General features: G+C 41.1%; 2 protein-coding genes across 5 annotated transcripts in view; one reads left to right on the top strand and one right to left on the bottom strand.

Annotated features, from left to right (window-relative positions):
• Positions 1-2007: 2007 nt before the first annotated feature.
• LOC114666607 (leukocyte receptor cluster member 1 homolog) lies at positions 2008-18199 on the top strand. Its single transcript, XM_028821531.2, has 5 exons — positions 2008-2341; positions 4517-4705; positions 4783-4936; positions 8555-8720; positions 17399-18199. The coding sequence occupies exons 1-5, from the start codon at positions 2210-2212 to the stop codon at positions 17589-17591; spliced, it is 834 nt and encodes a 277-aa protein (XP_028677364.2). The 5' UTR covers positions 2008-2209; the 3' UTR covers positions 17592-18199.
• Positions 18063-24918, bottom strand: part of LOC114667077 (CCR4-NOT transcription complex subunit 3-like) — a 106982-nt gene continuing 100126 nt past the window's right edge. For all 4 annotated transcript variants that reach the window (XM_051920154.1, XM_051920156.1, XM_051920157.1 and 1 more), the window contains exons 15-18: positions 23913-24114; positions 23428-23560; positions 22973-23098; positions 18063-18515 (exon numbers count right to left, since the gene is read on the bottom strand). In XM_051920154.1, coding sequence (XP_051776114.1) covers positions 18417-18515; positions 22973-23098; positions 23428-23560; positions 23913-24114 — 560 coding nt within the window. In that variant the 3' untranslated portion in view covers positions 18063-18416. The remainder of the gene's footprint in view (positions 18516-22972; positions 23099-23427; positions 23561-23912; positions 24115-24918) is intronic.

Here is a 24918-nt window from a genome sequence, read left to right as displayed (position 1 = left end):
AACAAGATTCTCTGGTCTGAAGTAAGATTGAACTGTTTTGCTTCAGTTCTAAGTGTCATGCCTGGAGGAAGCTAGGCACGGCTCATCGCCCGCGCAATACCCAGCGGTGAAGCATGATGACGGCAGCAGCATCATGCTGTGGGGTTGTGTTTACTGGCAAGGACTGGGAGACTAAACAGGATTAAGGGAAAGCTGAACAGTGCAAGTTTTCCTTAATGAAAACTCACACCAAATCACTCTGGACCTCAAACTGGGCTGAAGGTTCACATTTCAACAAGACAATGACCCGAAGCACAAAGCAAAGAAAACACAGGAGTGGCTTAGGGACAAATCTGTAAATGTCCTTGAGTTGTCCAGCCAGAGCCTGAACTTAAAACCAATCCACATTTCTGGAGACACCTGAAACCATCCATCCACCAAAGGTCTCCATCCCAACCAGAAAGAGTTGAGAGGGTCTGCAGAAATCCACAAACCCCGCTGTGAGAAGCTTGTTGTCTCATAACCCAGAAGACTTCACGTTGTAATCGTTCCCAAAGGGGCTTCAACTGAGTACTGGGTAAAGGGACTGAATACTTGTGTTAATGTCGTATTTCAGTTTTCTGTTTTTAATAAATTTGCAATCACATCTAAAAATCATGTTTTGTTCTTTCAGTCCGGAGTATACTGAGTGTTATATAATGAAGGGAAAAAATGAAGTTAAATAATTTTGGCATAAGGCTGCAACATAATAAAACTAATAATAATAATTCTTTACATTTATATAGCGTTTTTCTCACTACTCAAAGCACTTTAGAAAAAGTGAAGGGGTCTGCACATAGATAATAATAAATAGTAATTATCTGTAGGGTTTGTTTCTTGTGCCAGCACATGCAAAGCTGAAGAGAATTGCTATTAAGTACTAAATGTCATTTAAAAATGTGTTCAGGGTGAGAATTCTTAAATTAAAAGCATTACAAAAGACAAGGTGGGTAAAAACCATAAAATAACTGGAGGGAGAGACACATTGTAACATTCAAATGACATCGCCTCAGTATATCATTTAATTTTTGGGAACTGATGAGAACACGTTATTTACAGTAGACTTTGATGGGGACACACTTTGAAACCAGGGGCTACAGCAGTGGTCTCAAACTCCGGTCCTGGAGGGCTGCAGTGTCTGCAGGTTTTCATTCTAACCCTTTTCTTAACTGGTGACCTGTTTTTGCTGCTAATGAACTCCTTTTCCTTTCATTTTAATTGATGTTTTCTTGGATTTGTTGCTCTGAATTGCTTCATTTCTTACATTAAATGGCACCCAAGCAGAAATGAAATGTGAAGTGAGTGAGCCACTATGTCAAAGCCTCAAATTCCAACCAGTTTCACCCCAACCAGTTGCTTAATTAGGCGCCGATTCTTGGTGTTAATTAAACCCGTTCTTTAATTCTATGGCGTGTTGCTGCTCTCCTTGTGCAATAGCATACATTTCTGAATTTCTATGAGCGCTGTTAAAATGTTTTGGGGACCTGAGCAGATCAACATTCCTGAAAACTTCACCTTTCTTTATTTTCAGATACTGTATGATGGACACAGTTTGCTGGTCATATTTTGGCTCATTTTGTATCTCGTTATTATTTGGCTGCTAATTAAGGAAAAAGAAACAATTAAGGTGTCTGGGAATTCAAGAACAAGTCAATTAAAACTAAATCAAAAGAAGTTAATTAGCAGCAAAAACTGGTCACTAATTAAGAAAAGTGAATGAAAACCTGCAGCTCTCCAGGACCGGAGTTTGAGACCACTGGGCTAGTGGCTAGTCAAGTAATAAAAGTAAAAAGACAGAACCTGTTACTTCAATACGCGCTTATTGAAAATATTATTACAGCAAATATTATTTATTTAATTAATTACACTCCTGTGGTTGGAAAACAAATTACCCAGGCTGGTGGAAGGTACTTACTTCTCCAGCTATGTAGTAGAATGTAATGCTACTACGACGATCACTTCACCCTCCCACTAATAGATGGCACTACAATCTTAAAGGAATAACTGACAAAAACTCTTGAACAAGAGGGCAGCTCAATTGTTTACCTTTTTGGCTGTTAAAAGGCTTTTCACTAAACCGATGCAATGCCTTAAAGATTCTCCACTTTATTAAAGCGTGGCTGGTGAGGAAGAACAGACGGGGAGAGCATTTTTGACGTATTGTGTTTCTTTTTGAAGCAACTCAGAAAACATGAACATCCTACCTAAGAAAAGCTGGCACGTTCGCAACAAAGATAATGTTGCGCGAGTCCGAAGAGACGAAGCGCAGGCCGCCGAAGAAGAGCGCGACCGCCAGAGGAGGGTGGAGCGCGCAGAGCAGGAGGTAAGCGTAGCGCAGGCGGGACAGCTACGGAGCGCAGTTTGGGTCAAAGCTCGTTTACATTCGACTTACGCGTTACGCTCTCGTCAATGCACAGTCGCGTCACATCGTAAACCAAAGGCAAGCAAGAGAAATGTGCAAAACTCGCACAATTATTGAATATTCAGTAGATTGTGTAACTAAGAAAATAAATGAAATACAGTGCAATTTGAAAGTGCCTTAACGTCCAGTTTGGGAATGAAAGCATAGAGGATGAACCGGGCTGAAAGCAGTTCGTGTAGGTTTATGATGCAGCTTCTTACTCGATTCATAAAACCTTCCGTGAAAGGTATTAGTGACGACTCTGTCCGTGTGTTCCTAGATCTGAACACATTGCACACATGACAATATTGATTACCTGTATATACAGTAAACCTATAAAATAGTGGGGAACAATTGAGAGCTTTGAGGAGTTCAGTGACGTCTACTGGCCAAAAAGAGGAACCGTACATCATTAATACTTGTGACGCTCATTCCCAGGTAGGATCCGAGGATAAGCCAGCCTGGCATCTCTGCAGCCTGGAGCTCAAAGTACGTGGAATCGACTTGATGATCGGTTGTCATTATTTGACTCGGATAACCCGCTCACAACACTAATTGTAGCCGTGGTGTAAACGGGCAGAGCTCTGCAGGTCTGCAAATAGACCCTTTTTGTGTACAATGGAGGCACCGGGCTGGAGTGATATGTGTACCTGAGATAAGTCAGTCTTCATTATCTGTCCATCCATTCATCCAGATTGTAGAATTGTGTTGGGGCAGAGCCCATCCACGCAGCACCACGCACAAGGTAGGAGCACAACTCTGGACAGGATGTCACCATGTCCTTTATCGGGGGTAATTTGTGTCACCACTCAGACTTCGACTCAAACGTCTTTGGGATGTGAGAGAAAACTATAGTGGAAAGGAGTCAAAGTCAGGGAGAACATGCAAGCACCACACTGACAACCTTATGATTAATCTCATTTACATTTACATGTATTTGCTTAGCAGAAGCTTTTATCTAAAGTGACTTACAAAAGAGGTAAACATAATCGAGTAACATGAAGCTAGGACCTGATTGTTCAGCAAGTAGAGTAGAACAGGTAACAAAAGTGAAAAGATGTAATAACTCATACATTTACAATCATGGATTACAATGAATAAAGCAATTAAACTTAATCTAACAACAAACTAACCAACAATATAAAATACCAGTAACGGCGCACTGCACGATAACATGCAATAAATACTCTTGACTTGAGCACTCCTAGTTTTCATCCTCTTTCTTTCTCTGTATGTTTTACCATTCGTTTGCTCAGAGGTTGATGCGCTTGTTGTTTCCTGAGCAACTCTTCTTTTCTCCACCCGATTCTTCTCTTCTTTCATTGGCATTTTTTCACATTAAAACTGATTAAGTCAGTGTTTGTGTTGCAATTACTTAGTACGTTTTCTTTAAGTTTTCACTTAAACTGGCACTTAAGTGTTCAATCCGCCTGAAGAATGATTTAAGATATTTTCTGTTAATCCAATAAACTTAATGTCACTGCTGTAATCCTACTGTGTCCATAAGACATGTCAGATATTAAAAGGCAGTTGCTACTTTGAAAGTTCAGCTAATGATAAACAAAAACCCAAAGAATTAAGAGGGGGTCCTAAACTTTTTCATACGACTGTAAGAATAACCTGCTTGAAGTTTTTTTTTTTTTTTTTAGTTCTAGGGGGCCGCCTGCTCGTTTTGCTCGCCATCACCTGGGTTTGGTTAATCGGATACACAATTTAAAGAGATTCTTAATTTCAATTCATTCATTTTCATCCGTTTTTTATTTCTTGATATTTGCCAGTAATAAAGCTGTAGTGAATGAGTTATTCCCCACCATAGGGGGGCTGTCCTTTAAGCCAGCTGTTGCTTGTGCTGTGCTGTGTGATCCGCATGTTGCTCTGCCCAGTGATGATGTAAAAGCCTGTACAGCAGATGTCCTTTTGTCTCACTTCCTTGTCTTGTGGGACGTTAAAGTGTCTCCGATAAATTGTTTGTAAGTAGGGTGTGACGTGCAAGTAGTCTCACTGGACTTCAAAGTGTCTTCCGAGAAGATCATGTCTCGACCCAAGATTTTTTTATTATAATAGATTAGTTTAGCAACATTGTATTTTGTGCTTTAGGCCCGAACTGAATTCCTTCGCAGAAAGGCACGCACTTTGCATTCTTCTCCAGAGAGTAAGAAGGAAGAAGGCGGCAGTCTTCAACAACAGGAGAAATCGAAGCATTTGGACTTGTTTGGAGTGAATGACAGTCGGAGAGGAGAGAAGAGAGGAAATGAGGAGTATGAAAAAGAAAAGCAACAGGAAAAGGTAAAGTACCTACAGCAGTATTGAAGATGGACGTCTAAACTGTGCTCCATTTTAATGGCACTTTGCATTACCAACAGGAACGACGAGAGCGTGCCATTGGCCTGCTGGTTTCCCTTGGCCCTTCTCCTGGGACAGATACTAATCCATGGTACCTGCAGAGTCCCACTGAACATGGGTGCCCGGAGACAGAGTCTGGGAAAAATGACAGGAAGAAACAGAAGGTTACTGAAGGTGCATGAATAATGTAGACAGGGAATCTTACTAGGGTGCTTAAATTGTTTATTTCTGTTGAAATGTCCCTTTTCTCCATGCTCTTTAGAAACAAAGTGTAGGGTATTAGTAAAAAAAATATATACATTGTCAGCCATCACAGTAGTAATCACAAAATGTCATTTCATTTCATGTTTCCGTTTACCACTGTGAATTCACAAGTACAGTACGTCAGTCTGAATTTGTACTTAGGATTTCATTAGTAAACTGCAGCATGAATTCTTGTCTAGTAACTGGGAGCCCAACGTTTGGATTTTGAATTATTTAAGAAGTTAGGAGGCCAAAATTCCTTTTGCAGGCACATGTGCTTTAAGCCCTTGTGACACTACATGACTTTTTTTCTAGGTTGTGGACTTTGTTTGCATAAATCACTGACATCGCTGCGGTCAGGCGCTGCTCACTCTTGTGACATTCCCAGTAAATCATTCAGGCCAATCTCTGTGACTTTCCACGACAACATCCAACAAGTTTGACTTTGTCTTAAAGGAATACCCCAAAAATGAAAAAAAGTAAATACCTTATTTATGCCGTATAGTTCGTAATGATGGCTGATACATTTTTTCTTTTGTATCTCATGTTTTCATGAAGAACGGAGATACCTGTAACAATGTATATTATTAATTAATTATTATTCATTTTATTAATGATATAATGTGAGCCTCTGGTGATCAATGCTGGAACAATTTGAAGAAACGTCCATGACAAAACCTTACAAATGATACTTGTGTCAGATGGCCTGCTTGTCGACTGATCCAGTCATATGCTTACAACATACAAACCACATGCAGTCCCTCTGGAGAATGAACCAAGTGCACAGACAGGAAGCCCGTTTACACGGGATAGCGCTTTTGACTTGAAGACCCCCTTGTTTGTGGGTCAGACTTCTTCAGTTCAAAAGTGCAATCTCATGTAAATGTGCTTCCTGTCTGTGAACTGCTTTTCAATTTCCAGAGGTATTCAATGGTATTTTAGTAAAATATGCGTGCATTGTGCACATTGTGAGCATAAAACTGGATGGTTTAACACATCACATTTACGAGACTGAGTAACATAAGATTTTTTATTCTTCTTCATTAAGGGTGATTTGGCACTTGTATACAGTATCTACCATTCAATGATGGATGGCCCTAGAACAAATAAATGCTGCAATTAAAAACATTGCCAGATATACGTGCAGTGTAGAGGCTGTGAACCACCGGGGTGCGTACAGCCACCCCAACCCGACACAGACGGGCAGGACACGAGTTCCAGTCAGGCACACTTGTTTATTTACAGCTGCGAAGTGCTTTTCTCTGTTCCCCAAAACACAGCACAGTCCTCTTTTCCTTCTCTCCACCTCCACTCCTTTCCCAGCAAGCTTCGTCCACTTCCTCCCGACTCTGGCTCCACAAATGGAGTGATGCAGCTCTTTTTATTCATCTCCTAGGAGTGCTCCATGTGGCTCATCAGTATTACCTGGAATCACTCCCAGGTGTGGTGGTATCCCCCATGGAACCCAACAGGGCTGTACCAAACTCCAGCTCCCAGCATGCCCTGCGGGAATCCATGGCACCACAGCCGCCCAGGAGGGCTACCCAATAGCATCCCAGCGGAGGTAATGCCTCAGAGATGCTCTCTCCCTGGTCCTACCATCTAGCTGGCGTCCCAAAGCAGCCCGTCAGAAAGCCTTGGGTCTGATTTCAATTGTTGTGTCAAGAAATGGCTTGGTATGTCTGTTGGGCTCATCTTATGGTCTAGCCGAGAGTTAAATATTTCTATCCAAAACACTTTACAAGATAATGTTTTACATCTAAAATTCAAAGTTAAGACTACATTTTGCTTTTCAATTATAATATAAACTGAAAGTTTCAATTGACATTTAGTGAAACACAATGAAACAGAAGCCAGACAAGATATACAATAAATAAATATCTGATATCTAAAAAGAATGTATGAGATGATGCTTTAAGAACCGAGCTTTCTATTAATACAGCATGAATGAGTGCCAGGGTGGTGTAGTGAAAGAAGGCCGCAGCGCTGTAACGTTAGTCTAGTTGAAGCCAAGGTCTAATGAACATGGACGCTTCTCTCCACTGTGGGATTACATCACTGTTGAACAACATGTCGTAGTAACCTGCTAAAATTTATCCAAGGATGTTGGCTCAGTGCAGAAGTGAAAACAGTATGATTCAACGAAAAGTTTGTGAACAGGTAGAAAGGGTTGAAGTGAGAAGAACAAGTATAACTGACGAAGATCATTCTGGTTGCCCATCACAATCGCGCACACACAAGCCTGCATTAACATGTTGAATTCCTTCATCAGAGAAGGCCAATGGATTACGTTATCCAAATGTGCAGCAACAGTGGACAGGCAGTGTGGTGTAGTGGTTAAGGCTTTGGACTTCAAACCCTGAGGCTGTGGGTTCAAATCCTGCTGCTCACCCTGTGTGACCCTGAGCAAGTCATCTGACCTGCCTGTGCCCCAACTGGAAAACCAAAAGAAGCTTATTAACCAGTTGCATCATAAATGTTGTTAAGTCGATTTGGATAAAGGTGTCAGCCAAATAAGTAAATGTAAAGAGTGTGTGACGATTTTAGATGCCATGAAGTTTGTGCAAGATGGGTACCCAAACAGCTTAGTGATCTGCACAAGCCAAGATCCTTCAGTTTATTTCTGCAAGTTTCATTCCCTCGGCCCAAAGAAGGCTTTGCAAACGTGTTTTATTGTGTCAGCTTCTATCTGTTGTGGCTACAGCTTAATTTGAAATTGTCTTTCCGTTTTGATTTACCCTTCTGGCAAAAGGAAGAGAGGAAGGCCTGTGAGAAGGTTTATGGATATGGAGAGAGAGGACATGCAAGTGATGGGTGTGACAGAGCAAGATGAGGAGGACAGGAAGAGATGGAATCAGATGATCCGCTGTGGCAACACCTAACAGGAGCAGCTGAAAGAAGAAGAAGTTTTGATTCACCCTTCCATTGCTTCCCTTTGTATGAAACAGATGTTGGTTTTGAGCCGCCATATGACATCGTCCAACCAGTTCGTTCAGGCTGGACCCAAACCTGGACAGGCTGCAAGGCAAGCAGACAAAGGATTCATTTGGAGTCGCCACCTAACCTAACACAGATGTCTTTGGGAATGTGGAAGAAAACAAACTAAACAAACGAGAACACGAGGACAAAACCACACACACACTGACGTGGGAGAACACACAAAGTCAACGGTAAACTCACAAACGTAAGGGCCGCTCGAGCAGCTGCAAGCTTAAGAATGTGGGAGTGGGGTTTCCACATGAAATAACTAGACATGTTGTCTTCTCAACTTTCATTTGAAGTTAGGTGGCTTGAATTCTGCAGTACGAATGTTCATCTAGAATGGAAATTACCTTTGATGGAATCTTAGTGAACACATGCGCACAATGTTAGAGACACACAGTGTAAGGATTAATAAAAGAAGATATACAATTAACAGTCCCCATGGCAGTTGTTCTGTTCAGAGGTAATTATGAATTAACAGTAGGGAAGAGACAATTTCAGAAACCTTAAACAAAGGGTTTCTTAAGTTAAAACCATGCTAACTTGTATTCATTTTAAACTACCTAGATCAGCAAAGCAGAAAAGAAAAGAAGGACGCTAAGTTAAAGGCTTATTTGGACCCTCTGCATGAAATGGAAAGCATGCTGAAGAAGAAAAGGTCAGAGAAACAGGAGAATAAACGAGAGAAGAAGGGGGAAAAGAGACGAGAAGACAAAGTTAGCGGAGCAGCAAGGTGAGTGACAGAATATATTCATGCTTGTTAAATGGCCATTTAAATGTAATCCTGCTTTGTACATACAGTAAGCATCTTCAGCCTCAAGATGACTTTAGCCTACACGCCACTGCTAAACAAAGAGGGAAGCCATAAAGTCTACTAGACTCCGAGGTCTTTAAACAAGTGTAAAACAAAGATCAGATTTTGCTGTAGTTTGTTGCGATTTAAAACAAAGCTGGCAGACAGAAGAATTTTTGTGGCTGTGAAGGGATCACCCACAAGTACAATGGTGGCAATACAAACCGTAGCTCTGTAACCCCACAGACGCAACGTTTCACTACACGTCTGTTCAGGTAGAGTCACCTCCATTATTACGACTTTAAGAACGCGCCGCCCACACCAGCACCTTTTCTGTTGTAAATGTTACTTTTGATTTTAATTCCAACAGATTAACAAGTTTTGGTTTTTAGGTGCGTTCGTATGTAATTCACAAAGCACCTATTGCTATAGCCATGTTTGTCTGTCTGTCCATCTGCAGGAGACAACTTGGCCCTGTAGACCAATTTTGTTGAAATGTAGTACGCTTACTCAGCAAGTTCAGTTTTCGTTCAAATATCTTGAACACTTTCGCCCTGTACAAAGTTTTCAAATTTCAAAATCAACTATTGAAACACATTGGCAAATATGCAGACTCATCGACCTTAAAACCGAGAAACATTCTGAGCAACCTCAACTACGAATGACTTTATTGCTTCAATCCTACCTTGAAGACAGTTACATGGACTTGTATATTTTTCTCTTTACTGACTTGGAAACCACTCAGATACCCAATGCAAGCGAGTCAGATACTGGGGGGAGCAAAAAAGGTACCTGGGCAGCTCACACAGCGCCACCCATCGCTTGTTGCTTTAAGGCAGCGGTTCTCAAACTGTGGGGCGAAGTAACAAAAAAGGGGGCGCGAATGTTGCCATGTGTGGCGTAATTTCGCTATTCGTAGGAAAATTTTAAACTTGTAGCGGTGTATCAGCAGCAACAAATATAGGAATATATTTTATTAGGGTTTCAAAAAAACGTTAGGGGGGCGCAATTAAAACTGTTATGAAAACTCGGGACGCAAATACTTAAAGGCTGAGAAACGCTGTTTTAGGTAACTATAGAAGTATCTTAACAGCAACAACAAAAAACAGTCACTTCTTTGGCAATAAGTGGACGACAAAAGCAATTATGTAAGCATACACAAGTCTGAATTGTTTGATCAAATATAATTTGCTGATTATTATTGTAAAGAATCAATGATATGAACTTGCAGGTAAATGTATGAACTTATTAATTACACAGGAATTGGCGCAGCTCCTTTAACTGATACACTTGAGCTCATAGGTTTACGTCCCCTGGCCGAATTTGTAAGCTGTTTACCATTTGTCACAAAACTGAGACATACACAGAAAAAGGTTTGGGGCAGCCACCCGTATATTCTGGTGTCCTGGCTGCAAAGTCGTTTTCTTAATCAACGACAGCACTGATGTGCACACAACTGAGTCCAAAACAAGACTGACAAACAGGGGAAAGGGGAAGATAGGAGGTGAGGTCATAAGGATCGGGCCCATATTCGTTAGCCATTGGTTCGACCCCAGACGTGACATCACAGGGGTCGGAGCCAGTAAGGTCTCCTTCCATTGGTTCGGTCCCAGAAGTGACGTCAAGAGAGGCAGATGGGATCTCCTGGGAATGGTCTACAGGGAAGAGAGAAAAAGAGTCAGTGCACTCTGCCACGTCCCGGCCTGTTTCAGAACTGCCGTCCCTCAAGCCCTTTAGCTGTCTCCCATGCGCACGTGTGTGACACATTCTTTAAAGAAAAGGTGACTGATCAGGCAAAACATATTTCCTTTACTTTTAATGGAGTCCAAATTAAACTTTAAGGCAGCTTAGAACAGCACAACCATTAAATAAAACATAGCAATAAGGAACATAATGAGATGGTCCCTGTTCAAAAGTTTGCATACCCTTAGTTCCTAATAGCATGTATTACCCCCTTTTAGCGTTAATGATGGCATGCAGTCTTTTGTGAGAGTTGTGGATGAGGCCCTTGATTTTCTCAGGTGGTGGAGCTGCCCATTCTTCTTGGAGAAAAGCCCCCAGGTCCTGTAAATTCTTGGGTTGTCTTGCATGAACTGCACGTTTTTGATGTCTCCACAAAGTGGCTCAATGATATCGAGGTCAGGAGACTGTGATGGCCATTCCAGCTCCTTCACTCTTCTCTGCTCTAGCCACTGAGGGGTCAACTTGGCCTTGTATTTTAGATTAGTGTCATTTTGGAAGATCCAAGTGCGTCCCATGCGCAGCTCCTGGACAGAGGAATGCAAGTTGTCCTCCAATATTTTCTGGTAACATGCTGAGTTCATCTTGCCATCGATTTTCACTAAGTTACTTGTGCTGCTGTAGCTCACACACCCCCAGAACATCAGAGATCCACCTCCATGCATCACTTTAGGGATGGTGGACTTTTTGCCACGGGCCTTATTGCATCCTCTCCAAAACATAGGGTTTGTGGTTGTGACCATAAAGTTCAGTTTTGGTCTCTTCACTCCAAAGGACTTTGTTCCAGAAGTTTGGAGGCTTGTAAGTGGGCTCTTGTGTGGCATTGGCACGTTTTTTTTTTTCTTGCAACTTGACCACCTTAACTCCTTATTGTGCATCTTGAAAAAGCAATGCCACTTGTTTGCAGAGAAGCCCTTATCTCAGCTGTAGTGGCAGCTTGACAAATGATCCTGGCAGTTGTGGCTGAGATCTTGGTTGGTCTACCTGACTGTGGCTTGTGAACAACAGAACTCCTAACTTTCTCCTTTTTTATCCGAGTTTGAACACTACTGACAGGCATTTTCAGATCTCCGGATATCTTTTTATATCCTTTTACTGATTTATACAAATCAACGAGCTTTTCTCAGCTACTTTGACTGTTCTTTGCTTTCCCCGTGGCCCAGTATCCAGCAAAGTCAGCGGAGCTCTGCATGAATTTAAATGGACTATTTATACGCAGACGCTGATTACAATCCCAAGAGGTTACAAATCTCTCCCTTAATTCCCCTTACTTTGAACCTGTGTGTGTCAACTTGTGTGTATATCATCAGCCCCAACATTCAAGGAAGGGTGTGTGAACTTTTCATTAGGCCCTTTTGGGTGATTTCGACTATCATTAGGATTTCAAAAGGGCAGACACAATTATGTGGTAATACATCGCTTCACCTGACCACACACTCTAATTATAAGGAAAGCTCTCAGCAGGATTACTTCTGTTTTTCCAAACAATAGCCAATAGTTCACAGATTCTGCCAGGAAAACCTCTGAGCACAACGGTATAAACCTAGAACATTAGAACAATCTAGACGAGAACAGGCCATTCTGCCTAATAAAGTTGCTCGCCATTCCTATCAACTTAATTCTTCTAAAATAACATTAATTTGAGTTTTGAAAGTCCCTCAAGTCTTAGTGTCTACCACACTGCTTGGTCACTTATTCCAGATGTCTAGGGCTCAATGTGTACAGAAGAAGTTCCTAATGTTTGTGTGAAACTTACCATTAACAAGTTTCCAACTGTGTCCCCATGTTCTTGATGAACCCATTTTTATGTAATGGCTTTGATCCACTGCACTAATTCCCTTCATAATTTTAAACACTTCAGTCAGGTCACCTCTTAATCTTCTTAAGCTTAAACTGTAAAGGCTCAGCTCTATTAATCTTTCCTCATAACTCATCCCCTGTAGCCCTGAATCAGCCTAGTCGCTCTTCTCTGGACCTTCTCTTGTGCTGCTATATCCTTTTTGTAGCCTGCAGACCAAAACTGCACCCAGTACTCCAGATGAGGCCTCGCCAGTGTGTTATAAAGCTTGAGCAGAACCTCCTGTGACTTGTACTCCACACATCAAGGCGCTATATAACCTGACATTCTGTGAGCCTTCTTAATGGCTTCTGAACATTGTCTGCCAGTTGATAGCGTAGACTGCACTACGACTCCTAATTCCTTCTCATAAGGTGGACTCTCGATTTTCAGACCTCCCATTTTCACTTCCTACATTTACTGACATTAAGTGTCCTCTGCCACAAATCTGCCCACGCCTGTGTGCTGTCCACGTCCCTCTGTAATGATTCAACGGATGGCAGATTATCTGCCAATCCACCTAACTTGGCATTAGGGTGTCAAAAATATCAATACACTTGAGTATTACAACATTATGTTTTGTGATACGGTATCGATTCTCAAGAACATCACATTGAGTTTGAATTACTAGTTTACATGCAAAGATTCAAGGCACACGGTGTTTCTTTTTGTGTTGGGTTTAAACCCCTGAACACCAGGTAGCACCGTTGTAATCTGTCTTCAGCTAGCATAACGTAAACTGAGACATGAAGTAGCGCACGGCCGCACCACTGATGTCTGCAGGCTCTCAATACACACGTGTGCGCAGATCGGGCAGTTACACCGGTGGTGAATCCAGAGGCGTTCCGCCTTCTCCCATGGCATACGGAGCAGAAGTGTGGGCTCACTTTGGCTACCACAATATAGAAGGCACTAAGGAGTTCGACAAGAGCCATGGCATCTGCAAAACTTTAAAGGAGCAACAAACGGCAAACATTAAACAAGTGGGTCCTTCTCAACTCATTTTGGAACAAATTCACACACCGAAGTCGGCAGCGACCTGAACTCAGTTGTCTGTAAAGATATGCGCCTTCTCCGTGCTGTAGAGAATGAAGACTCCGTTATCCAGAGTAGCAAAGCGTTTGCCGAGCACTCCTAGCACAAGCGTCTCTGCAGAGAGTTTTCATCGTTACCACCCACAGGAGTGTCCTGAAAGCTCGCCATGTTTCCAGCTCATCTTTAGCCACAAAACCCGTGATATTAAAAAATAATCGCTGATATGCATAAAACCTTTTGTAACGTGCAATCCAAGGTAAGGATCTGAGAATGTTCACCATCTGTATATGTGGTTTGTGTAGGAATCCTGTAAGCACTTTCAATTTCCATTGATATAAGCAGATGTAGGGTGGCGCTGCTGCCTGGCAGTAAGGAGACACGGGTTCTCTTCCCGGACCTCCCTGTGTGGAGTTTGCATTTTCTCCCCGTGTCTGCGTGGGTTTCCTCCCAGTCCAAAGACATGCAGGTTTGGTGCATTGGTGTGTGTTTGTGTGTGTGTGCCCTGCAGTGGGCTGGCGCCCTGCCCGGGGTTTGTTTCCTGCCTTGCACCCTGTGCTGTCTGGGATTGGCTCCAGCAGACCCCCGTGACCCTGTAGTTAGGATATAGCAGGTTGGATGATGGATGGAGAAGCAGAAATAATAATGTTATGATGCCGATGTTACAGAGACGGTCCATTTTCTTTTATTAACTACTTGAGACCGAGAATTTAAAAACTGGCATACATACTAGAACAGAATGTGAACCTTTAAAGCAGAATTTAATATATTTATGTGTGTGTGTGTGTGTGTACAGTATATATTGGTAACACTGTTTATCATTTTTCTTATTATCTTAATTTGTTTACCTAAAGAATCCTTATTTATTTATTTATTTTTTTACTGATAGACAAATGTTAATTCCTTTGTTCAGACTGCCGTGCTGTGATGGATGTTGGGTGTTACAGGACTTGGCATTTTCTTTTATTGCCTACTTGAAGTTCCGTGGCATACAGTAAACCTTTAAAGCGTTCACTTTTATTTTTTACTGACACAGGCACATGTTAATTCCTCTGCTCAGATTGCACAAATAATAGTAGTAGTTTGATGTTTAACGTTACAGACCCCACTGCTCTGACGGCATAAAAAAGTAAACATTTATACTCGGCTTTATGCACATGGCGGGTGTTTTTTTAATATTATGACGGTTTTCCTAAAATTGGATTAAAAAAATTGCAATATTTTGCCTTGCTTACAGTATCGCAATCTATTGAGTCATAACCACTGAATGATGATATGGATCATATTGTGAGATTCTCGTCAATACACAACCCTACTTGGTGTCATCTGCAGACTTAACCAGCTTGTTACTTACTGTATATTCTAAGTCATTTACTGTATACAGTAGATATTAAAAATAGCAGCAGCCCCAGCACTGACCCCTGCTGGTCACCACTCTTCACATCGGCCAGTTCTGATGAGGATCCTCACACCATCACCCTCTGCCTCCTGTGTCTGCACCCATCTAAAAACATCCCCCTGAACTGCCACCTCTTTTAGTTTGATGCCCACCTTCTCACGTGGCACCTTATCAAATGCTTTCTGCAAGTCCAGTAACTAATCTCATCTGCTCCACTTTGATCACATCCTTGTGTTGCTTCCTCCCAGAATTCCAGTATGTTAGTGAAACACGACCTCCCTCCTCTGCGCCCATGTAGACTATTGAGTACCACAGGATGGGTTTAGTAATGGAAGTGCAGTTGATCTGCGAGCAGGAGCTCAGAGTCGCTGAGCATGCAATGCTGTAAGGAACACAATGGCCACGCTGAGCAAAGACAGAACAAGATGACAAACGGCACAACACACGACACACTGAGCGCACGTTACAGCTGACTTGAATTATAAAAACTCTAAAAGATAATTTTCACCTTTCATATTCCCTTTCAGTTCCTTTCCAAGTTCTCATTTATATCATTTTAACAAGTTGGTGTGTATTAATTAACAAGATGAGGAACGTATTTCAGTTTTCTCCTTGTATACGGTAACGCCGGTACTGATTTGTTACTATCGGCCATTTTGCATTAATGGATATTTTTCATTTCAGTATTACTGGATACTAATCTTTTCAGTATTCTTTCAAACATGTTTTAAGAAAACCGAACAGCAGTCAGTCACAGTTTACAGCACATCACTCGAATGGAAAGGACGAAAACGAAGAGCGAATGGCCTTCTGGTGCGGCGCTCTGAGCAGCAGGACTAACTAGGAAGTGGCGGACTGTCACCATTATTCCTTCTACGCTGTGTTGTCTGAAATGAGATTCCTGGGTGGTACACATGCTAGTAGATTTCACGGTTTGGTTGGTTGGTCGTTTATAAAGACAGCTACTGATAAACGGCGTCCGCTGAAATTCGCTTCTCCTTTCCTCCCTCTGAGTTTACAGAATTCCACATCGCCTTACAGCGTCCTCGGCTGTGGATTCAATTCTGTGCCTTGCAGGTCTGTTTTTGACACCACTCTGACACTCTTATTAGACTTCACATTTCACCCCACACGTCGTTACGATACGTTAAGAAATACAAAATATGACCCAGAGTTAGAATGGATATCATGGAAGACGTTTCTATGGATTGTGAACAAACTAACGAGCCTAAAATCCTGTAAAGTCAACAGTGGGCCAGAACTGGCCTGAAAGACGTGACGCGGTACGATTATTTTTTGAAGGTGTACAAATAATGGGATGTTTACTTTTTCATTACATTGGAGGAACTGCAGATACAAATTGTAATTCTAAACAAATTAAATTTAGGCTGCAGATTTCAAACAGAAACCAGGGTCAAACTTGACTTGAGGAGGTTTAAGGGTCAGTCAATGCCACGTAGAGATTGTTACACTCGTGTATAAATGACAGCTCGGTCAGTCCAACCGCTGCTAACTTGTACTCATTGATGGCTGTGATTAAACAGAACTTCTATGAAGAGGCCTTTAATGACCTCTTAGACACGGCCATCAGCAGTCTGTCTGTCTGTCTGTCTGCGGAGAGAGCGTCGACCGTGTCATTGAGAGGTTTACTTACCTGGGCAGTGACATTCGTGTCTCTGGTGACTCATCCTATGAAGTCAGTAGACGGATTGGGAGAGCGTGGGGGGGTCATGAGGTCGCTGGACAGGGGTGTGTGGCGCTCCTGATATCTATACAAAAGGACGAAGGTCCAAGTCTTTAGTGTCCTGGTGCTTCCTGTCTTACTATATGGTTGTGAGACATGGACGCTATCCAGTGACCTGAGATGAAGACTGGACTCCTTTGGTACTCCTTGGGTACCGCTGGTTTGACTTTGTGTTGCTCATGGAGTCCTGAATGAGGCACATGACCTGCATTGTGAGGGAGCGTCAGTTACGGCCATGTGGCGCGTTTTCCCCGAGGGTGATCCAGCTCATAAGACCCTCATTGTTGGGGACCCGAGTGGCTGGACCAGACCAAGGGGTCGCCCACCTAACACCTGGCTGTGGCAGATAGAGGGTCATTTCCAGAGGGTAGGACTGGACCGCGTGTCTGCCTGGTGGGTTGCCAACCGGGATCCCGAGCTGTTTCGACGTGTAGTGGGTGCGGCAACACACTGTACCAGTGCATGCTGCCCAACTTGACTTGACTATGAAGAGGTAGAAGTTTAAAACGACAGTAAACTGTAGAGTACCCCAAACTTAAAATGCACCACTGCCCCTCTCGTCATTACTTGGCACTCCTGCTGTGTTTTACAGTGAATTTTTAGTCATGTTGTTTCTTTACAGTTTGTAACGAGACTAACGCCTAAATCTGTAGCATGAACTCTTAGGAGTCACAAGTAGTTGAAGAAGTCTCCATGTATGTAAAAATGTTTCATGTATACAAAACAAATTACACACAGAGATCTTGGATGTTATCTCAATTATTCAATCAAAGCTACAGATTTGCACTTTAAATTTTGCCTGATTTAACCATTCAGCTGTAGATAATAAAAATCAAACTGACTTAACAACATCTCTTTAATTCCAGCAATTCTTTGGAACGTATGAGACAGGAGCGGCTGCAGAGGGAGGCATCAGAAAGAGCTCGGGCCCAGAGTCTACTTACCAAGAGAACCGAAACAAAGCAGCAGGAGGAGGAGAAGGAAGTCGATGAGCGAAGCAGGCCTTACAGTAGCCAGTACCATCCTCACCTGGCCAGACAACGGCCTGCACCTCCATAAGGCCTATCTGGGACATTACGCTTACAAGCAACCAAACTCTTCTACTAACATTTCTGGGTTATTCTACCTGTTAAGCGAGTATCAGAATACACAATTATCTCAGGTATCGTTATTCAGATTGGGATGTGCTGAAATAACTGTCAAGTATCACTTAAAATGAGCTTTGTATAAGAATACATTTCTTATTTAAATAAAATGACGGATACAGAGAAGAAGAATCAGTTTAACGGACATTGTGGTGTTATTTTCACGTTTAAATAACACTTTGGCTTTCAATTGGGACATTGCACATTCAACGTTAGGATTTTTAAACCAGTGAAGTAAAGCCACTTGTGTCTAATTCAAGCTGAGGAGCTGCCAGCCACATCTCCACAATGGAAATCCTACGAGGCCGCAGATGAAATCCGCCATGAAATGAATGAACACTAGAAAAGCCGAAGAGTCGATATCATCAGAAACAGTCAACAGCAGTTTGTGAAAATTAACTTCTCTTTAATTATGATACAGCCAGTTTGTTGTTTTCATTTATTTACTTAAATTAGCCCTCCCACCAGAATGAGGGCTATATTTTTTTCCAAAATAGAATAAAAAAAATAAAATAAAAAAAAGCCAAAGTTCTAGTCCACTTGCCATTCCACTAGATGCGTGCCGCATCTCACAACTCAATTGTCTGCCAGCCTTGACATCTTCCCCCCTATCCACAAGATAGGTAGCAGAGGATGGGCAACGCAGACGGAGGCTGGTGTGTAGTTGTATTTCGGATCAGTTCTGGGCAGGTCAGCTGTGCACTTTTTGTCTGGGTATCCTGGACCCCTCTCGGCTCAGTCACTGCAAGTCCCGGTCCTCCAGGTAACGATACTCAAATGTGAATCCTTCCTTTTTCCGCTGGCCCCACTTCTCATAGTCAAAGTAGATATACGTTCCCTTAAAGAAAGAGAGAAATAATATTAAGAGGAAAAAATGGACACACAGAGGGATGGGCAGACAATCGCAAGTATCCACACAACACTGGTGGAGCTCCAACTCGGCTTCACAACACATACTGTACTTTAGACTTCTAAAAGAAGAATTGGCTAATTCTTTGCAGAAAATGAACGCTGAATGTCGATGTCACATGTACTGAGGTAACAGGACGATTACGAGGTGAAAACACAAAGTGAAAGACACAACTGGGGTGCTCAGAGTAAAGGTAGGATTAGGAAATACAGAGATTTGACATTCATGCACTTCATGTGTGTTCCGTGTCTACAACCATCTGTGTAAATATAAAATGGCCGAGGAAACGCGAGGCAAGAAATGCTGAACACACGGCTAAAACAGAAAACGTTTTAGAAAAAAGTGTAGGATGTGTGAAGTCCAAATGTCCATGAAACGCTTTCACAAGAGGTGTAACAAAACAAGTATGTCTTTAGTCAAGAGTAAAACTGAACAAAGAGAAGTTGTTCAATTGACATGTTGCTGAAGCCCAACTATCAGTCGGTACAAAGTAAAAAAACGTTTGCATACGTCTGTGCTTGCGTGTTTCACTTTCAACCAGTGGTCACAGTGACTGGAGTGGTGGCTCTGAGGCTACGGATCTGCACTGGTAATCGTATGGTTGCTGGTTTGAATCCCGTAAACACCAGAAGTGACTCCACTCCATTGGGCCTCTGAGCAAGGCCCTTAACCTGCAATTGCTCCGTCCTGGGTATGACGTTAATCTGCAACCAGCCCTGCAAGCACGTCCTCCAACTTGCAGGGAAAACCTGGAGGTGGGTGGCAGGATTGGCACTTCAGCCACCATAAAAAGCCTCCCACTGGTTCCATTCCATCTGAACTAGTGTGGTGCTGAGGTGTCACCCATTGCATGGCTGCACTCGGGGTCCTAATCTGGGATCCTAAGTTGGTTTGTCACGTGGTGGGTACGTCAATGTGCTGTATCAGCGTGTGCTCCTAACCTCTCTGTCACAGTGGTAACGTGGCTCTGTGCAGTGGATAAGCTACTGTTTAGCAATGGTGAGGTAACAGGTTCAAATCCCGCATCTTCTGTGTATTTAGCACTTTGAGTAGTGAACTATTATCATCATCTGACAAAAACGTACATTTGATGTGAGCCTGTAACATCCTGTGTAAAGTTATGGTACTTGTCAAAGATGTTACTGTTCCTTGCACATGGACATTCATATCAACATGTCATTTAAAAGATTTTTTAAATTCAGTTTTATTCTTGGATTTTTGAATAAAAAAGAATTTGAATTATTTTTTATTCAGTTTTATTCTTGAATAAAACTTTATTTGAATTATTTTTTGTTTTATTGTTGGATTTTTGAATAAAAAAATCATTCAAATGACATGTTGACGTGAATGTCCATCCGTGTGCGAGGAAAAGTAACGTCCACCACAGACTTTTATCCCTTCAGCGCTAACTTTTACAAGTACCATACATTTACACCGGCTGTTACAGACTCAAATCAAATTTATGTTTTGATTATATAACTGTAACAATAATAGCATCTCCCTACTCAAAACAGTAAATGTGGGGAGGACCTGAGATGGAACCTGTAACCTCTTGATTATTAGGCAGCAGTCCTTACCTCTGCACAAGCCAAGTGGACGTGTCTGCTTCGTATCAACTGATAGTTGGGCTTCAGTTTTTACACACATTGCCAGTAACACGTAAATTAAACAATTTCTTTTTCTTTGGTTATATTCTTGAATAAAAGTGCACTTGTTTTGTTATACCTTTTGTGAAAGTGTTTGATACTTGGACTTCAGTCTTCACACATTATACACTTCATATCAACATTTTGTCAATTATAACTATAACATGAAAAAAGTTTCTGTTTTAGCCGTGTGTTCAGCATTTCTTGCCTCGCATTTCCTCTATCATTCTACATTTACACAGATCATTGTAGACACCAAACACACATGAAATGTACGTAGTATTCCAAGTAACAATATACAGTTAGGTCCATAAATATTTGGACAGAGACAACGTTTTTCTAATTTTGGTTCTGTACATTACCACAATGAATTTTAAATGAAACAACTCAGATGCAGTTCAAGTGCAGACTTTCAGCTTTAATTCAGTGGGGTGAACAAAACGATTGCATAAAAATGGGAGGCAACTAAAGCATTTTTTGAACACAATCTCTTCATTTCGGGGGCTTATTTATTTATTTCAAGGCCTTTTATCTGCTTAATTGATAATGACATAACGATGGACTTGCCCACACCTGCCCATGAAATAGCCTTTTGAGTCAATTGTCCAATTACTTTTGAGCCCCTGAAATGAAGGGATTGTGTTCAAAAATTGCTTTAGTTGCCTCACATTTTTATGCAATCGTTTTGTTCACCCCACTGAATTAAAGCTGAAAGTCTGCACTTCAACTGCATCAGAGTTGTTTCATTTAAAATTCATTGTGGTAATGTACAGAACCAAAATTAGAAAAAAGTTGTCTCTGTCCAAATATTTATGGACCTAACTGTAATCCTATACAATTCCAGACACCCAACTCCCAGATAAAGAGACTTCAGCATCTGACTTGACTTCAGCTGCCTCGGTGGGTGATGAGTGAGCAGACTGCTTGCTGCCTGTGCTGAGTGACACATTTGCAAAACAAAGACGCTGATGACGAGGTGCGAGGGAATTTAAGGTGACCCGGCATTACAAATATTTTCGTAGGCTTCAGAGATTCTAGTGTTAAGCAAACAGAGATTAAGAAGTGACATGCCTGAAGTGTTAAAAAATATTAAAGGAATTAGTACGGTGGATCCTGGCTGTTACTTTGAAATGAGTTCAACAGGAACACGGGATCACAGTTTGAAATTTATTAAGGGCAGATTATAAAGTTTTCTTTACACAGAGTGTCACAAACACATGGAATAAATCACAAAGTGGTATGGAAGAGTGTAGGACTTTAGGGCCCCTAAGAACTTGACTGGATGTTATTTTGGGGAAATTAGGTGGACAGGATTGGGAACTTTTTTGGGGTGAATCACCTGTTCCTTCAAATATTTTACTAACGTTTTAGTAATAATACCAGAAATGGGGGTTTAATGCTTTATACACCGAGTACAGAAGTTTGGTGCTTAGTGCATACACTCATTGTTAAATGGGGAATGAGAAATGAACATTGCTGAAAATGTGAAGGGCCATCCAAAGTGGCTATTTAAAAACTAAGAGAATGGTCAATGAACAGGTAAAGTGTGTTAAGAACAGTAAGGGGAAAACTAAATAAAAAACATAAGTTCCTGACAAGGTCTTGTCCAATCACTTACCGTGGATACTCACGTATAAGTCGAAAAATTTATGCCTTAAAATTCATTCAAAAAAACAGGGTTGACATATCCACGGGGCAACACAATTGTCCATAGAATTTGGGTAATGACATTGTACACTCAACGCTTCACAGTGTTAAGTCACCAGTCATCTGTCGTTTCACATGGTCTTTGAAATAATTATAAGCCAGCAATACTATTGCTAATTAGCTAGTTTTTTTCTAATTTCATTAAATAATTCTTTAAACTGTGAAATACTTGAATTTGAGCATTAGCTTTTGCAGGTTTTGGATAACAAACATACCATTAGCTGCCACGTGCCATCTAGCAGCTGCCATCGCGCGTGCCTGTCCCTGGTACATAGTGTTAAAGGTCGCAAGCTGTCAAGTTTTACCCTTGACTTATACGTGGGTCATAACAAATTTTGTAATTTTCGGCTTAAAAATACACTCAACTTATCTGCGAGATCGACTAATACGAGAGTATCTATGGTATGTGTTTAATTATTACATCTTGAGCCAGCTACAGTACGTAACAGCAAGCAAACAAAACCAAATGTATATATCAATAGCATACCAATTATACTGATAAATTGCAGACAAAGGTAGCAAAACAAAGATTTAAAATTTCTCAGGTCTCCAGTCCTCCAGTACACCTGACATATCACCTAAAGACTTTTAACTATTTGTAGTTTTGAAACAAACACTCAGAGAATGACATTTGGCCAACAATGATGAAAACATAGTAAAGGGATTTGTTTTTTGGCCTTATTTCATAGCCAGTTTGGAAAAAGTGTGACAAAAACACTTAAAACTGTAAAACAGAAAAACTGGTATGTATAGCACAGGCAACTGTAGCCTCAAGTATTCAAAATGTTTTACCCATCAGGTGGAGACACTGTGACTCCCTACATGAAATTTTAAAAAAGTATATTTTACTGGAATGTTCCAAACAACAAAACCAAAAAATGTAAGTGTGTGAGCCACAAGTCATGCCTAATTATTTACTCAAAACATGTGTTACTTTTCCTTCAATATTTGTTTTCCCATTTGTCACAAATCTCTGTGCCTACATTAGACAATGCAGACCTGAACAACATCCCATTTTCCAGTTTTACATACCTGCTCAAACTCATCTGTGATGGTTTTGGGCTCCTCGTGTCTTTGGAACCACATCATATACTTTGTGTGGAAACGCCATGACTGTTTCTTCAAAGCCTTTGCAGCAAGATACTGAGCTTTCGTACCCTGCCAAGGAAGAGAAAATGTTAACAGTGATGAAGGCTCAAGTATTATTTTCAGAAATATTCACTCTCACACTAGCATGGCTTATAATATTTTTCTAAAAGACTACACATTACAGTGTTGAATACAGTGTGGGGGAGGACACATAGAGAAGACTACAAAATAATGGCCATAAAATGCAAAACACATATCTTCTTCAATCTTCTGTCTTAAAATTTCTAACGAATTTTATCACAAAGAAAAATAAATGGTAATATAAAAATTTCAGAACAAAATTAGTACAAAACACAAAAATGAATTGTTGTCAGCAAATACATTGGGATGTAACATACTTCCAAATAGTAGAAGATGAAAAAGAGCGTTTCTGTTGAGAGTCTCTGGTAAAACTCAACCGAGTCTGAATGAGGCGGGGGCACCTGGTGGTGGTACGGAGGAGTCGGACAAGGATTCCGCATCAAGTACTGCCTAAAAAAAGAAACATCAACCACTAACCAAAATGTCATAAATTATAACAAACAATACCCATAGTTTGCCTTTCATAATACAGTATAATAAGGGCTGATCAGGCACATTTTCTTTTGCAAAATTGAAACTATTAATATGAAGACTATTTTTATATTGCCTTCTTCTTTTAAGGGTGCACCACCAAGATATTTAGGATTCATACTCTTTTGTTATTATTTCAAACAAATGCAAATATGTTCAACATTTCCAATTCATTTTAAAACAGACACATATATAATCTTTCACTGAATCCCTTTTCGGTTTTCAAAAAATTCGCTTGCATCTTCCTAGTTTCTACCTTCTCGTTTCTTACCGTATTCTTTCAGAATCAGAGGGATGTGGCATGTGCGTCCAGGCAGCTTCCTGCATTGCCTGTTGATATAGCTGCTCTTTAGACAGAGGGACGGGCCCCAGAGGACAGACACCCAAAGAAGGGGGTATATTAACCTCAGAGAGCTGTGTCTGAGTAGGCACTGTAGGGCCCCCGGGCGCAGATGTAGAACTGGGAAAGAGATCTGATGACAGATTAAAGGAAGAAGTTAGGTTAGTCCAAAAAACAATATTACTTGCAACTCTACCCTAGAAAGAAACACATTTTTTTGTTCTTTAGACAAATGTCACATTTGTATGATAAGATGAATAAAAAAACAAACTGTGTTCTTTTTACTTTGTGCCCATTCACAATTAAGCGTTTTTCTAGTGCTTTAGTGCCAGAACTCTCCTAAACTGCTGACACCATTCATACCTTAGCATTTTAGCAGTGAGAAGTTTAGAAAACTTTCGCATGCAGTAGTTTGAGCATTATCGGCCAAACACTTGTTCCATTGAAATCATTGGTAATGCTCATAAACCGCTGGTAAAACAAAACAATCAATGCCTCTTCCTGGATGGATGAAGCAGCTCATTGAAACAAAAATTCCAGTATCGTCAAGTAAGTGAAGAATCATGTGAGAAGAATTTAACAAAAGTTATAGATTTTTCATTTAATCATTTAAGTTTAGTACAGATTTTTTAACAAACAGGCAGAATAGTAGAGCAGAGCTCTTCCTCATACCACCATATGGGTATTATTGAAATTGCTGAACTGAGTATTATTACCCATTTTAACACTGAGTACTTAAAACATGTCAGTGATACTCCTATGTTTAGTCCCTCATGAAGAAAATAACATCTGTCTTAAATCCGTGCTCCCAGGTGAACACTGGCTACTGCTGCACCACCAGATCACACTGTTTCAAAGTATTTTTAGCAAACAACTGGATTAAAACTAAATAGATAACTCTATGATTGTGTTTCTGTTACTGGATTGCACACAGCAC

The sequence above is a fragment of the Erpetoichthys calabaricus genome, chromosome 16, assembly GCF_900747795.2.
Source record: "Erpetoichthys calabaricus chromosome 16, fErpCal1.3, whole genome shotgun sequence".
Classification (NCBI taxonomy): domain Eukaryota; kingdom Metazoa; phylum Chordata; class Cladistia; order Polypteriformes; family Polypteridae; genus Erpetoichthys; species Erpetoichthys calabaricus.
The sequence above is the reverse complement of the archived record's forward strand: the minus strand, read 5'-3'. Positions and strand labels throughout refer to the sequence as shown.